This window comes from Condylura cristata, unplaced genomic scaffold (assembly GCF_000260355.1).
Source record: "Condylura cristata isolate star-nosed mole 26May11 unplaced genomic scaffold, ConCri1.0 scaffold00009, whole genome shotgun sequence".
In the NCBI taxonomy this organism is placed as follows: domain Eukaryota; kingdom Metazoa; phylum Chordata; class Mammalia; order Eulipotyphla; family Talpidae; genus Condylura; species Condylura cristata.
The window spans coordinates 35,391,152-35,408,051 of NW_004567110.1; the positions used below are offsets into that span (position 1 = coordinate 35,391,152).

At 35.5% G+C, this 16,900-nt stretch overlaps 1 protein-coding gene across 1 annotated transcript in view; it reads left to right on the top strand.

The window, feature by feature from the left end:
• Nucleotides 1-16,900, top strand: part of CNGB3 (cyclic nucleotide gated channel beta 3) — a 101,530-nt gene that overhangs the window by 63,892 nt on the left and 20,738 nt on the right. Inside the window, exons 11-14 of the mRNA XM_004679750.1 lie at nucleotides 837-978; nucleotides 4,488-4,647; nucleotides 6,542-6,639; nucleotides 12,221-12,304. Of these exons, the coding sequence (XP_004679807.1) occupies nucleotides 837-978; nucleotides 4,488-4,647; nucleotides 6,542-6,639; nucleotides 12,221-12,304 (484 nt within the window). The remainder of the gene's footprint in view (nucleotides 1-836; nucleotides 979-4,487; nucleotides 4,648-6,541; nucleotides 6,640-12,220; nucleotides 12,305-16,900) is intronic.

A 16,900-nucleotide genomic window follows, 5' to 3' on the forward strand; every position in this document is an offset into this window, starting at 1 on the left:
TGCTCCCCTCAGCAGTGTGCTTCCTCGATCTGCCTGTTCTGCTCCCCACTCTGTCTCTGGTGAATCTTCTCACTGTCCCTGCACCTCTGGCCTGTGCCCCAGTTCTGTATGCACAAATAAATAAGTCTTTAAAAAATATATATTATTCAACTTCTGTGCTTTAGCAAGACTTACAGCTATTGCATGCGCTGCTACTACTCTGCAGCAAACCAGCTACCATGTAAGAAGTTTGTCTACTGTGAGCCCACCATGCTGTGAGGCAGCCCACACTACTCTTATTGAGAGACTGAATGAAAAAAAAAACGATACCCAACCAGCCCTAGTTTTTCTGAACATCCTATCCCAGACTCCTGCCATGTGAAAGGAGATAACATCTTGAGCATTTCAAGCATATAAATGTGGAGAACAGAGGAACCCAGTTAAAAAAAAAATCAAAGACCCAGGCAGACATTTGGCTTCAATCAAGTCTGTTCAGCTATCTTCTACCATCCACGTTATCCCAATTGAGGGTCACTCTCAGAAAACAGAAGTTGGGCCTTGTGCAAATTCTTGATCCACAGAATTATGAACCTAATAAAGTAGGTATTTATAGCATTAAGTTTTGGGGTTGTTTTACAGCAAAAGATAAACAGAACAGTGACTAGACAGCCTTGCTGAATCTGTTTGTTTATTTCACAATGTTTATCAAGAAGCTTACATTAGTACACATGACATTTGCTAGTGCTACCTATAGAAAGGAAATGTTGATTAGGAAAAAAATGTGTTGTGATTTTGTATTCTTAAGCATGGTGGCATTTCAATATTACAGTAAAAGCAAAATGTTTATCTTTTCACAGGTATCTGAGATGTTATTATTGGGCCATTCGATCTTTAATTACGATTGGAGGCCTTCCAGAACCACAGACTTTATTTGAAATTATTTTTCAACTGTTGAATTTTTTTCTGGGAGTGTTTGTCTTCTCCATCTTAATTGGACAGGTAAATTGAGATACAAATCCCTAGATGAATTACGCTGTTATTTCTGAAAAGCTAACCAATGTTTGTAGGCTCTGCAAAGGAAAAATCAAAATCAAGTGCTTTTTGTAACTAACTCATCTATTTTGATGAATCAAGGAGCATGTGAAAGAATCAGCATTGCTTTTCAATTTTTAAACCATTATATCTTTCAGAAGACCTGTATGTTTAAAACTCAGATAGTCAAGTTTCTATAAACTTCTTATTTCAAACTTCCCAAAACTTTTAAAAGCTCTCTTAATAACTCAACCCGTAATTATTAACATAAATCAGTGGGTGGGTTAAAATTGACTTCAGGGGTCATTTAAGCCAAACACTACCAAATGCTACCTAAATAAATCCAATAAAGGTGAAAAATACACAAAATGAATAATGATATAAAAAATAAAACTGGAAGGGAAAAAATAAAATCTCTACTACAAAAAATAATAAAAAATAAAGAAATCTAATTAATAAATAGTTGCTTCACAAATGTATATTGTAGCATATCCTTACCAATATAAAATCAAGTCTAGTGGAAAATATAAATAAATAAATAATACATAATTCTCTTGGAAGGAAATTGACATTTGCCAAGGAGAGAGCCCAATATCTTTAAGAAGTCGCCCCCCAAAAATGAAAAGCTTGACAACACAGCATCTTCACAAGTTATGCTTTGCAGTTATTTTACTGTGTGTTTGAGATTCAAAGTTACATTGAGGTTTGTGTCGTTAGACAAAAGTCACAAAATGATTATCCCCACTAGATAATTTGTTTCTCTGTCACCACACTCACAATGGTATGACTAAAACCCAAGCTTTAACAAACTTTAGGAATAAAAAATTTTCTTTACAACAGCTGAAGCTTAACACAAATAGTCAAAATTCAAATCCTACACCCATGGATATTAAGAATCTTCTATCCATGATAAGTACCAGAGCAGAGTTTGAAGGCTCTATATTAGTTTTGAAAATGTGAGCTTCTCAGGTGGTTTCACGGAAGAGAAAGCACTTAAAACACCTGTAAAAACCATATAGTATTCAGCAGGTATAGATAGGTATGTTTGAGCAAGTAGAAAGAACATTGGAATGACTGGACTGAAGGACACTGGTAAATAAGGTTTATATATATAAAAAAGAAGGTCTGCATACATATATATATATATATATAGTTTAAGGACTTCATACTTAAATGAAAGAGATTGAATTTTATCTTAAATTCAATGAGAAGTCCAAGTTAGGACTTGGGTTGTGAAACAAAGATATACAAATTTAATGAATATTAATCAAAATGTCATGGGAATTCAAGAAAAATTATTTAAGATCTAGTATGACTTAGAAGGGGTGATCCTGTTTTTAAATATGGGTTTTCTTATTCCTTAGGTACAGTGAGATCAAAAGATGAGGGGCTATTGGAACTGAGAAGAGTCCCAAAAAGTTACATAAACAGACCCAAGAGGAGGGCTTACACTAGGTCAAGGGGCCACATATGGAAGCACCAGGGAAGGAATAGAATAGGCGGGATGAGTGGGTTTAGGGTGGGAGGGTAGGAGTAATTTCAGCAGGCTGTGAGGTATAGGAGTTCTGTGGTTGCCTAGTACCAGACTAAAAATCTCTATGAAGCTTGAGTTCAATTTATCGTGGTACTCAAAGGCTAGCAATGGCAACATCACTTGGAAAATTAACAATTCAAGCCTTATCCAAGACCTATTGAGTGAAAGATATTTAGAACATCTTCGTGACTCAATATATTTAGAAGATCTTCATGACTCAATATATTAATGAAAGTTTAAAAAGTGCTACTTTTTTACATATGCCCCACCTGCCTTTATATTAAATTTGAGGTTTTAATAGAAAACTGAAAAAAAATCAAGTCATTGATAAAGTGGTACTAGAGCAGAAAAGACTGAAGCAGATCTGTACCTTATAATGAATATGAAAGCTAAGAACAACATTTAGAAACAAAAGTTAGAAATCCTGGAACAAAATCTCTTCTTATTAAAAATGACCACGTAAGTCCATGTCAAGTACTACCTCCTGATCTCACTGTCAGGTTTTAATTATAATAGTCTATTCTCATAGAGATGGACACCCTCGCATACTTCCCTCACCTGGAACACATCATAGAATACACATCATTAAATCCCAGATCATCAAAACCCAGTGTTGCTGTAGGATTCTACATAAATCATTCAGGTTATTGTCACTGCAAATGTAGGTCCTCAAAACATTGATTAATAGTGATTTTAATTGTCCTTGTTTCCCATTTTAAAACTTCATTAAATCTCCCAGCCTAAGTCCTACCAGCCCAATACTTACAGCCTCAGGTAACTCAGCAATGTTCATCAGCTGTCAAGAAGAGCTTTGAAAAGGGAGGTGTAGGAATTGAAGTTGTGGAAGAATACTGAGGATAGTGACTGAGGGCTAAGTTAGAAACTGAAAAACATATATCCAATTTGACTATCTGCACCATTGTTCTGCAGACACTTAGTAGGTAGAAGATTCTATTAACTTTTAGAATGGAAACTGAGGACAGAACTGCAATAAAAGAGCCATTTGAAATAGACCTGAAAAAAAAAGGAGTAGTTTTTCCATAAGCAAAAAAAGACTCAGCTACTAGAGTGAATGAGCAAATTCTTAAATGTGTGAGAGTGAGGCCCTGGCTTTCCTCCCTATTATAAACCCACAGTCAAACCAAATTTACAACCACTTGCTTCCCTCTATGTGAGAGGAAGAGTTGAGCTATATATCTTTTTTTTGTGCTGAGACCTTAAAGATCAGCTTTTAACCTAGAGTGGGTTTTTATGGCAGAGTTATAAACATCCAAGAACGAAAACCTGACAGTTCCTTAAGTATTGTCACAGCAGTAGATGATGCTTCAGTAATTTCAGCACATTTCAGCTTCTGCTGAATACTATGCCCTAAGCACGATAAGATTTGATTTTATCTGTCTAAACAACACAAAGGAAAGCACAGAGGTTGCAATTTCATGATGAACTGAGTCTATATAGCCAGCCACAGTAGATAATATATGAAGGATGTTTTCAAAGTGAGACTCACCAAAATGGACTAGCCATTCTTCCAGGTAATTGCTCAGCTTTCTTTTCACATTCTTGAGTAAGCACAAGCTCTATAATTTCTAAAATATCAACTAACATCTTTGCAGCAACATACAAGTTCGCCAAGAAGATTGTGTGCAGTCACATGCATTATGTGACTAAGTTCTCACAAAAACCACTTGTGGTAGGTAAGTCAGGCCTTTTCCACATTGCCTTAGTAAGAGGATCTGATTTGCCCAACAATTTATGTTAATGGTTGCAATTAGGACCCAATATCTGCGATTTAAAGGAGTAGTCAATGCACTGAAATGAAAAGTATCATGTGAGAATTCTTAATTCAGCTGAACTTTTAGTAATTTTTTTTGGAAAAAATTACATATAGATGTGAGATGTAATTTAGATGCCAGGTGTTGAGTTACCATATCTGTGGTTTTAGATGCGAGATGTAATTGGGGCAGCTACATCCAATCAGAGCAACTTCCGTGTCTGCATGGATCATACCATTGGCTACATGAACACTTATTCCATTCCTAAGAGTGTGCAGAATCGGGTTCGAATTTGGTATGAATATACATGGGAATCTCAAAGAATGCTAGGTAAGAATAGCAAATTACTGACAAAGGAAAGTCTATGAGGTAAATGTAGAGGTAATATAATTTAAGGTCAGAGAGGTCGGCTTGAGCAAAAGATTAGAAAACAGCTGAGTGGTCTTTAGAACACCACTGATTTACTATGATATGTGGGTTCTTTTTTTTGGTCTTTCTTAAATATCCAGACATAACTATACAATTCTGGGAAAAGCAAAACTGACTCATATTCAGTGCCTACCGGATGCTAGTTATGACACACTACTTCATATAATCTTCATACACACACACACACACACACACACAAAGAATTGGGAAAATTAGGGGTTAGCAACCCCTTTTCGAAGATGTGAAATATGAAAATGAAAAATTCTGCAAAGGACACTGAGCCAGCACATGAACTAAATGGAACTCAGACCTGCATCTCTTCTCTTGCAAACACTTGTACTCTTGTATCTGGAGCACAGTATTTAGAAAGATTCTCAGAAAGAGCAGGAATCTTTCAGGCCATCCTTATCCGGCTGCAAGGTACTCAGTGTCTTCTAAGAGACTTAATAATTCATGTTGCCTATGATTAGTATTACAATACTGAAGTTAAAAATAACCTTTCTTAAAAGATCACAGTAAATTAAAGATGATGTGCTAGTTGACAATAATCAGATTCAACTTTTAGTTTATTCCTTACCATATAAAAATGAGAAACCAAAAATGGTTCTGCCTCCAGAAAGTACAAATTACCTTGCTGTTCTCAAATCACAAAGTTCCTAAGAGCAGATAAAAGCACTGGCTGTTGAAATGTGACCCTTTCTTCACTTTTCTGCCACTCTGGAAACTCCAGCTGTCTGTTTAGGACCTTTTTGGAATCCACACAACCTAGACAATGTGCTCTCTTAAGTATACACAGCTATTCCTTAGGGCATTTCAAGAAGAAAAGATAGCAAAAGGATAATTTGCTGGTACCTGCTCTCTCCCCCTGAAGACACTTCTCCATCTCCTTGGTTTAAGAAGGAACTAAAGGTGAACCAAGCTAAGAAAAAGGAGCTGTGCATATAGAGAAAGGGTTTTTGTATTTAGAATCAAAATTGGAGCAAAATAAAGACATCTTCTTCTTTTATAATTGGACACAAGTAAGCAGCAAAAATAATCCACTCTCAGAAATTCAGTTTATTTCACACAGAAATGGACAGTTTGTGTGATATTTCATCCATCTGAAGTTCTACCATTTAATTCACAAGTAGACAATCTTTAATATATCCACATCTTCATTCAATTAATAAGCAAGTAAATAACAATGTGAGTTTACTCTCTTAGCATACTCTTTTTTAGATTCCATTCCCAGCTGAACCACCAACAAATTATGCACAGTTGAATAAATCATAGCCTCCCTGAGCTACATTCTTTTTTTTTTTTTTTTGTCTGCAAAACAAGAATGAAAATACTTACACTTAGGGTTGTCACCAGGTCAAATGAAATAATGGATATGACAGAGTTTTGTAAGCTTTCAAACAGCACATGGCACTCACTATTATTTTCAGCCCCTAAGAATTAAAGACTGAAATCTTGAATCAGAAGACAAGATTCTTTTCCCATCCCAGTTTGTAGGTAGCCTTAGTCCTGTGATCATTAAACTTTATTTCTAAAGTTTCAGCCAACACAGTGTTTTGGGACTATTCAATATACCATCAATAGTTAAAATACTTCTATTCTCTCATGATAGTAATAGTGCTATGATCATTGCTACATATGGCCAGTAAAAGTAATGAAAATAAAAGAATTTGAAGGAACTATTTACTTATAAAGAGTTGGCATTTTTCCCTTTATTTTCTTTAAATTTTCTTATACTTTGATGATTTTTCTCATGAATTATTCCACTTTACGGTTTGATGTGCTTTTCTTTATGAAGATGAATCTGATCTGATTGAGAACCTGCCAGCTACAATGCAGTTAGCCCTCGCCATTGACAGCAACTTCAGCATCATCAGCAAAGTCGGCTTATTCAAGGCAAGTGCTTTTCAGATTAATTGGAAGACACAATATCAGTTTGTTTACAAAATCTAAGCTCTTCTTATACAGAGAAGTTGTGTGGAGGTTTTTTTCCTTGTGTTTTAACAAAGTCAAAATAATTTAGAGTATTTATGTAGACTTCAAGAGTCAAGTAAATTATGGGTCTTTCTTCAGCAGATAACTTGTTCTTTGGAGACCTCTCTCTCCTAATTGGTGTCAAAAAATAAGAGTTCTTTAGGCTCTTCTTGCATTAATTTAAATATAATTAAACTCTACAGCTCTAAGTCCTTACTAGCATGCATGCCATTTCCCATTTATGAGTGCACTTTGGCAATGCATAACAAATCACACTCTGATTAGCTGTGAATTGACTTGACAATCAGAGATCATGCCTAATCCCATCTCCAAATACCTGTGAATATGGATTTAGAGTTTGTAGATGGTGAAATTCAATGTAGAGGCTTTAAAAAAAAAAATGGGTTCTTCCTGGCACAACAGGTTAAAGCACAGCACCATAAAACTCTTTATAGTCACTGCAAAACAAATTCAATCCCTGGCCAGGGAGGTGACCCACATGGCATGGCCGACCTGTCCTGTCTTGCCCACTGCTCCCCTCAGCAGAATTATAATCAATCATCCTGTTTTACTCCCCACTCTGTCTCTGGCACTAAGTTGCAGGTGACACAAAGTGAGAACAAATTGTCTAAAATGTATTAGATTAAAAAATTTTTAATTATCAGAATACTTTGAAATGAGCAAAGTCATTAGCTGTGACAAACAAAAAAGGAAAATTCTGAATTTACATCTATATTATAATATTACAAATATAAAATGAGCAATAGTTTTACAACAATTTTTTAGGCCTGAGAGTGTTAGTTTATTCCAAACACCATTATGAGTCAATAGAGCTACATATGCTATGCTTTAAAGTTTAACATATTATTGGTTTTTAAAATTATTTAAGTTACATCCAAATTAACTTTTTACAGTGAAAATAACAAGCTTTAAAAAAGATTTGACAGATTATTTTACAGCCAAAGGTGAAAAGTAGGGATTGCATAGTAAACCAAGTCTGGTCTTAAGAAATTATTAATGATGACATTTCCACTGAAGTCAGATCAATGATTGCTTCAAGTAAAGAGTATAATGGAGATATTGACTTGGAAGAAAAATGAGGGAACCTTGTGGGGTCATGTAAGGCATTTTTCTCTTGCTAGAGATGTTACATGATATATGCATATGTTAAATTTGATCCAGCTGTCCCTTAAAATTTGCACTTTTCATTATATGTAAATTATTCTTCCATTTAGGGGGAAAAAAAAGGATGGCCTTAAAAAAGTGTAGATGTTGTGGATGTTAAGATGTGGGGAGAAAAATTAATTCAAGAACAGCAGAAGATATATAAATACTAAATTCTGTTACATGAGCAGGAAAGTGGCTAACTCTATTTGTCAAACAAAGGAATATTCACCTGTAAACCCCATTTCCACATTGCAGACACCTCTACTAGAGTAAAACGCTGGGGGAATAAGGTTTGGTCATTTCCGAATGTATTTCATAAGACAAAGTACAGTGTCAGACATACAATAGCAGCTTAGTAAATACCTTAAGGAGGAACAGAGGGACAAAGCAACAAAGGAATTAAAAGAAGGAAGAGGAAGGAAATATTCTCTGGGGCCAATTCCTGAAGATTATAGGAAATATTTAACTACTTGGAAAGTAATTCCCAACTTCTAGTAGGAATTTTCCCACACAAAGGAAGTTCTGGTTAACTAGAAGCATCATGTACAATTTTCTGATCATCTGTCGGGATCCTGTGAGGGATTCCTACACTGGTTAACAGGTTAATAAAGATAAATAGTTTCACACTACAACTTTCAGGCCATTGGGGGTGGGATCATGAATTCATAAGTGGGTCATAATCACCATGTAAAATAGAAGACAAAAAATCAGACTGTCTCAATCATATTAAGGGTAGATTGTTCACGAAATGGCTTTTACTTGGCAGATTTCATGTTTTTCCACCCCAACTTCAGGTATCAAACTAATACGGAGCAATTTATTCCTACGATGTTGGGCAATTTCCCCCTCCCTTATAATGATTTATCCTTTTAATTTTGGTTATTAAATGTGTTTTATCAAAATAAATACTAGGAAAGTCACCTTTTGTTTCTACCACTAAATTACCAGAATGGAAGAAATATTAACAAAAGTAATGTTGCGCCACCTAATGGCGAGCATTAAAATTACTTCCTTCAGGATGAAAAAGCACCTCTGCCTAGCAGTGGGAAACCAGGGATGAAATCCAGGTACCCCATTCTGTCAAGGAAAGCACAGTGTGTCTCACTATTAGCTGCTTTAGTAACACTGATAAACCGACCACAAACAGGAACCTCACTGGGATCTGTGATTCATTATTTGTGATTATGTAACAACTAGAGCTTCAATATGTTGGTATGAAAATGGAATGAAAGATTCAGAGAAAGAGTTTTGTATGTGAGTGACAGTCTAAGCCAGGAATAAAATGGGTTCAGCAAAAGGATTTCTATCATTTACAAAAGGATCCTTCCAGCAATGACATCCCAATCAGATATGCCATCACATTTTCTCTCCAGAGGATGTGAAGTCAAATCTGCAATTACACTGAGATTTATTAATTTCATTTTTATTAATTTTTTATTCTGGTGATATCAAAATAATAAAGTACTGTTGCTAGACTTTTTTAAAAAGTACTTGAACAATTAGCTCATATCCCTAATAAACTAACTAAACAACTAAGCAGTTACTATTTGAGTTACCCTAGATATTGCACCTATATGTGATCCCCGCTCTCTAGTGTCTCCTTGTAGGGTGAGGAAACTTGAAATAAAATAAGGAAGCAAATAAATAAAGAAGCATCCTGACTATATGTACATATTGAGTAACTCAAAGCAATTAATGAAATTTAAGTCGCAGGTTTTTCCCTACATAGAGCTGCTTCGTTCTGTTTACATGATTTGAAACATGCTCTGTGTAAGCATATTTAATGGTTCAAATCTTCCTCCTTGAATAAATCCAAGCTAGACTCTGAAAGCTATTGATGTAGTGCTTGGGTATTTCTAATGAGAAAAGCACTAATTGTTTGTTTATCTATTTTAAGACTCTCTCCTTGTTTGGTCTAATACTCTCCATTGATTGGGTTTCCTTTATTAGAACTTTTTTTGCTAGTGAGCTCACATGAAAGATAAAAGAAAAAGTTGAAATTTATTCCTAGTAAAAGGATTTTATTTCCACAATCTTGAAATATGTGTTATCTTGTATTTTTTTAATCAATTAAAATTAAAATATATATCTCCTCTGTTTTCCCCAGTGTCATTCTCCTGGCCTCTACAAAGGGAGATAGTAGATTTTTGAGGTTATTCTATCAACCCTCATTTTTATCAATGTATTTTTTATCTACATATATATCAACTACATGAGCATTATTTTGGAATCATATTGAATATATTCAATATGATTTACCTTGTTTTTTTTTATTCTACATTATTTGTTGAATTTTATCAGATAGGTAGGTAGCTAGATTGCTATAGATATGGTTTATCTAAAACAGTCTATGTATTCAAGCCTACAAATTTCCAATTTTTTTAAACTTACCACAGATTGACATAAGGCAGTTTCTAGTGATTTCAGTATTAAAAATAATATTGCATGTACAATTTTGTGCATTTATGGAACAGGAATTATCACCATAAGAACAAACTATTACCATTAGTAATGCCTGTGAATGCAATTTAATACAAGTTCAGAATTTTCACCAAAACTCACTCCAATAAGATATGTACAAGAAGTAAAAACTTCATATTGTTTTACTTTATTTTTTAAGGTTTTTTTTTTGTTTTTTTAAGATTTATTTATTATTTATGCATACAGAACTGGGGTATAGGCCAGAGGCTCAGGGGCGGTGAGAGGATTCACCAGAGACAGAGTGGGAAGCAGAACAGACAGATCAACTAAGTACAATGCTGAGGGGAGCAGCGGGCAGGTCAGGAAAGATCTGCCATGCCATGTGGATCACCTCCAGGGTGGGGATCAAACTCATGCTGAAGTGGCTTTAGCTTCTTAATGCTGTGCTTTAACCTGCTGCACCACCAGGGAGGACCCTCTAAGTTTATTTAAAAATATATATATATATTTTAAAAGTTTATTTTTAATGTATAAATTATTAGTAGGATTGTAAAACTTAATGTCGGAATATCAAATCATGCATATGAAAGTAATATAAATGGGTTTTTTAAGACCTTCTATATTTAATCATTTACAATAGTTATTTTTCTTCAAGGACATGAATGATTGGGAGTTGGCTTCAATAATATTCCATGTTAATGGTTAGGAACTTCCAGTATAATTCTAATGAAATTTTTAATCATCAAGGGCACTATTTTCCTTGGTGGAGGAGATCATAAGATCAATGCAGAATTCATTTGTGTTTTTGCTAAGAGGGTTCTATGTGATCACAAGGCATCTAAGTGACACTATTGAGTATTTTTCTTTTTACTTCTGATATTTCGTGTAGCAAAATCCCCCTCAGTTCTGTCCATACTGTTGCAAATAGCAAGAGTTGATTTTTTTTTTAAAGATTTATTTATTTATTCATACAGAACTGGGGTACAGGCCAGAAATGCGGAGGGTGAGAGGATTCACCAGAGACAGAGTGGGGTGCAGAACAGGCAGATCGACGAAGTACACTGCTGAGGGGAGCAGCGGGCAGGTCAGGAGAGGTCTGCCTCGCCATGTGGTCACCTCCGGGGCAGGCGGGAATCGAACTCATGCGGAAGTGGCTTAAGCTTCTTTGGGCAGTGCTTTAACCCGCTGCGCCACCAGGGAGGGCCGCAAGAGTTGATATTTTTTATCCAAGTAGTACCCACTGTGTATATATACCACATCTTCCAACTCCACCCCTTTGTCGTTGGGCACATAGGTTGCTTCCATAACCTATGTGTAAGTAGTGCTGTTGTAAATATAGGAGGGCATGTATTCCTTCTAATTAGTGTTTTCACATTCTTTGGGTAAATGTGTGGGAGTGGAATTATTGGGTCATACGGTAGATCTATTTCTAATATTTTGAGAAATCTTTCTGTTTCCCATAAGGATTGGGCCAGTCTACATTCCCACCAACAGGGTCTTTATATACTACTGATCAGTTCTTGTTTTTTAACTTTTTAAAGATTTATTTATGCATGCATGCAAAAACTGGGGTTCAGGCAATGGTGCAGGGGTGAGAGAATTCACTGAAGACAGAGGACAGAGCAGAATGGGCAGATCTACTGAAATACACTGCTGAGGGGAGCAGCGGATGAGACAGGAAAGGTCTGCCGCACCATGAGTCAGCTTCCTGGCTGGGAAAACAAACTCATGCTGCAGTGGCTACGGAGAGCTTTATAGTGCTGAGACTTAGCCCCTTTTCCACCAGGAAGAGGCACCCCTGATAAATTCTTACTATCGATATTATAGCTTATTTCCATTGCATTTTAAAATAATTTAGATTATTGATCTTTTAACTTTATAAGACTCATTTCACTCTTTCCTATTTTTTCTTTAGGGTTGTGATACACAGATGATCTATGATATGTTGCTAAGATTGAAATCCACTCTGTATTTACCTGGTGACTTTGTCTGCAAAAAGGTGAGTACATGCTGTTTTTTAAATGCTTGACAAGTAGATAAATACACTTCAGGAGTTCAGACAAAGGCCAATAGCATAGTATAAACAGAAATTATCCAGAGTGAATTTCATAGTATAGAAATAATTATGATACATTATCTTGTAAAACAATGATATGTTCTCAGAGGTCAAAAAGAACAAGACAGTATGGATTTCATTACCTATATTATAGGATATAAGTGTGGGTGGTTTGAAATTGTATTGTATAAATGTAAATCAGCAACCACCACACCTCATTAATTCTAAATAATAAATTAGAGTAAAAAGTTATGAAATAAATGTGCTACTGCTCTTTTCATGTCTTCAGCAAACTACCAGTTATCTTCATTCAGTTCACCTGATTAATGGATAATCAGTGCCACTTTTTTTAGTTTACTGTATTTTACATTATTACAAAGGTAATACATGTTCATTATTTTTTAAAAAAGAAAAGACAAAGGCAAAAATTTCTACTACCCAGAAATAACCACTGTAATATAGTTCAAGCTTTCATTGATGATTGATGGTTAAATAGGGCTTGTTTTATAAATTTTGCAACAAGGACTCCTGGTGATGCAAGGGATTAAGTCTTAACTACTATGAAGCTATCAGCAGCCACTGCAGCACAAATTCAATCCCCAGCCAGGGACCTAACCACATGGTGCAGCAAACTTCTTCTGTCTTGCCTGCTGCTCCCTTCAACAGTGTATTTCAGTATATCTGCCTGTTCTGCTCCCCACTCTGTCTCTGGTGAATCCTCTCACTCTTCCCCCCTGCACCTCTGGCCTACAGTCCATCTCTTATATGGATAAATAAATTTAAATTATTTTTAAATAATAATAAAATAAAATTGGCAACATACTGTACTTACATCCCGAAGCTTATTTTGTCATAACAATATAGCATATGAACATTTTACATATTATTAAGTAATATTTTACAACTTCATTTTTTTAAAACTTTATAATATTCCAGTGAAGGATATATTAAAATCAGTTTCCAAATGCTTATTAAAAGTTGCTATAAAAGTGAACATTTTTGCCCTACTGTGATTATACTACTATAGGGCAAGAGAAGGAACAATGACCTTGATTTTGTATCTAGTTATATCATGAGTGAAATCAATAATCAAAATAAAAATGACAGATTAGCTGTTTAAAGAAGTGAAAGCTGATCCAAAACCCTCAATCAAGTGAGGGTAAGAAGCACATGTAGCAATCCAAAATCATGTCTAAAATACTAGAATTAAGTACAGGCTGATGAGGGACACAGATCAGGGACTCTTGTACTCGCAAGACTTCTGTAGATAATATTTAAGCTAAATGTTAAAAAAAAAATGATTTAATGCAAAACCAGTGAAAGAGGAAAGAAGCATTCCAGATAGAAGAAAGAATTATCTTGAAGTAAGGCAGAAGGAACGGAATTAAATCTGCAGAGGGAATGCAGTGACTAGAATAAGTCACACGCCGGAACAATTTTAGTATAATTAGACAGTAAAAATCAATAAACAATTTTTTTTAAGATTTATTTATTTGTGCATACAGAACTGGGGTACAGGCCAGAGATGCGGAGGGTGAGAGGATTCACCAGAGACAGAGCGGGGAGCAGAACAGGCAGATCAACGAAGTACACTGCTGAGGGGAGCAGCGGGCGGGTCAGGAGAGGTCTGCCATGCCATGTGGTCACCTCTGGGGCAGGCGGGAATTGAACTCATGCAGAAATGGCTTTAGCTTCTTAGTGCCGCGCTTTAACCCACTGCGCCACCAGGGAGGGCCAATAAATAATTTTTAATGCTATAGGTCAGGCACTGTGCTGGGTACTGAGCAATGAGCAAAAAAAAAAAAAAAAAGATGATTCTTTTCCTCTTGGGGAAGAAGAGAGGGCTTATAACCAATACTAGGGTAGTAGGGTATTCACTTCACATTGTTTGTCAAAATCACCTGAATTTCAAAGTCTGATGGAATTTCATCCCTTCATGCCCAGTGATTCATTTGTCTCAGTGGAGCCCACTTATCAATATTTTTTGAAAGCTCCCAGATGATTCTAAAATACAACCAAACTTGGAAATCACTGGTCTGTGAAAGAGACCAGCAGTAAGCTAATGAGATTAAATGCATGTGTAACTTCAAAATGTGCTGACTTCTATAAAGGAAAATAGAACTTTCCAGGAGGATGTGTAGTCACACAGGCACTTAATTTAGAGCAGGGTGTTGGGAGGAGAGGTTTTCAGGTTGTCTCTTTAGATTTTACAAAAGTAACATTAAATTTCAACTTTTAACTTTGTAAAACTAAAGAGAAAAAAGTTCTTTAGTATGAAATTGAAGATGACAACATTTTAGATGAAGAGTTGGAACCGTGAGGCAAAGCAGAAATTGTCATTTTCAAGCACTCATGAAGAAAGTGCTGAACTAGGACAATGCTGATAGACCAAATCAAATAGAGTAAAGTTAAGGCATCCAGGTGAAGGTGTAAGTTGCATACATGCAAGTCGGTCTAGTTCATGACAGAGGATGGCCTGGAACTAAATCTTTGGGACCCACATAATGGAAGTTTACTTCATGTGAAGCTAAAGAAAGGTAAGAGAAGAAGACCAACGCTGTGACTTTGAAGCTAACAATGTTTATGGTAGAGGTACTTGAAGAAAAGTTCAAGAGGAAAAGTGAGAAAGAGTTATTAGAAATAAAAGATCAGAATTAAACAAAATTTTAAAGAAAGAAATAAAATAAGAAAGTAGAGGTGAAATGACATGATAGAGGCCAAACTTAAACAGTTGCACACAAAATAGTCCAAGTTATAAGGAGACAAGCTGATGATATAGAATGATTTTCATTAAAATGGGAACTGCAAGAATCAACTCAGCTTATGTATCATGCCCTAAGCATGCGTGCAATTAGATAGCATGGTCTTTATATACCAAATGGCCTTTCAATTTGTTCCAGAATAGAAGAGGTTGAAAATTGAAATAACACAAAAACTTTAGGGCCCATGAACTAAGGAGTGCAAATTTGTTTAACAAAGTAAAAAATGCAAAAGAGATGCCTTCTCATTTTTAATTTATCCCTCACCTCACATCCATTATTCAATCATAAAAACAGATTAAGGTATCTGATGAACGGAGAGAAAAAAGTAGGGAGGAGAGTAGGAATGAAAAGACATGAGAACTACAAATAGCTTTCTGTGTCTTTGCTTAAAGGGGGACTTAAGTCATAAGTAGGTATTTCAGAGGTGAGAGACTATTACTTGACCAGATTGTAGACAGCTAAATTCAACTTAGCATTTGCTTATTTCCATATAACATCATTGGAAAATGGAATGACTAAATAATTGAAAAAGTGGCATGGTTAAGGACTGAATTTGTTGACTGACCTGCCACATCCTCACCATGGTCCTTAAATTTTCTGCTGGGTAGCCTGGACTGCTTCAAAAAGCATGTGAGAGTTTTCCAAGGATGTTTACAACAAATCAAGAATCACAGGAGGATCTTGTCAAAGCACAGAGTTCTAGGACCTCTGACTCAAAGATTAGAACTCAGTATTTCTATGTTAAGCCCAAGAATTTGCACCTTCAAATAAGCCCCTACTTGATGTTGATGCTGCTGGGCCGGGAAGCACACTTCGAGTGGCACTGTTCGGTTCTGAAGTGACACACTGCAGTGTCAGAATACCCCCTCTAGACTTGGAAATAGCCTTCTGCACAGGAGCCCTGAAAATGTGAAGAGCTCTCACACCAAGGGGTACTCTACTCTACATGAAGCTCTTGCATTTCTATACTTTCTCTAAATTAGTACATAAACCAGCTACAAGAGCTTGATTTGATCTTATTTTGCACATGCTGTCAGACCTTGTTCTCTGAGGAATGTCTACTTCATTTGAATGCTAATTAAACTTGCAAGAAAGGCTTAAATTAGCCTAGAAATATGCAAGAAATTGTGGAGGTTTTGGTTCGTTGATTATGCCACATCTCCTTGGAAAATTATTGAAATGATCATTAAAAAATAATTAAAAGTGCTGAACTATATTTAAGTACCCATTATGCACTTCTACCTCCAGTCAGTTGTAATAACTACCTTTGAAAAATCATTCTAGTTCCTTGAGAATTACTTCATGCAAAGAATAAGGAATATGACACTTTTTTAATCATTACTTCCTGGATTATCTCTTGGAAAACTAATTTTCAGGCACTTGCCCTTACTTTTACAATCATCTATAGATACTTCATTGGTTTTTAAGAGACCATTCTTGATATTAGATTCATCATGAAATATGGTCTATATCATGGAGTCTGTACTTTTTTTTCTTTGTAAAATGGAAATAGTAAAGTTTAATCTACCTTCATCATAAATATATGTGAAGAGTAAAAAAAAAAAGAATTTCAATCCCCAGATGTTAACTAAAAGGTGGAGTCTGATGACTTTAAAGCCAAACTAACATTTAAAACCTAACAACAGTTAATGTTCAAGAAGCAAACCTTTGGTGCTGAATGAGTTAAACATCTCAGAGAATGGTTAAAATTAGATCTCCTTTATTCAAAATGAGTGCTTGTCTCACATACCCTAAGCTGAACAACTGAACAAAGTAG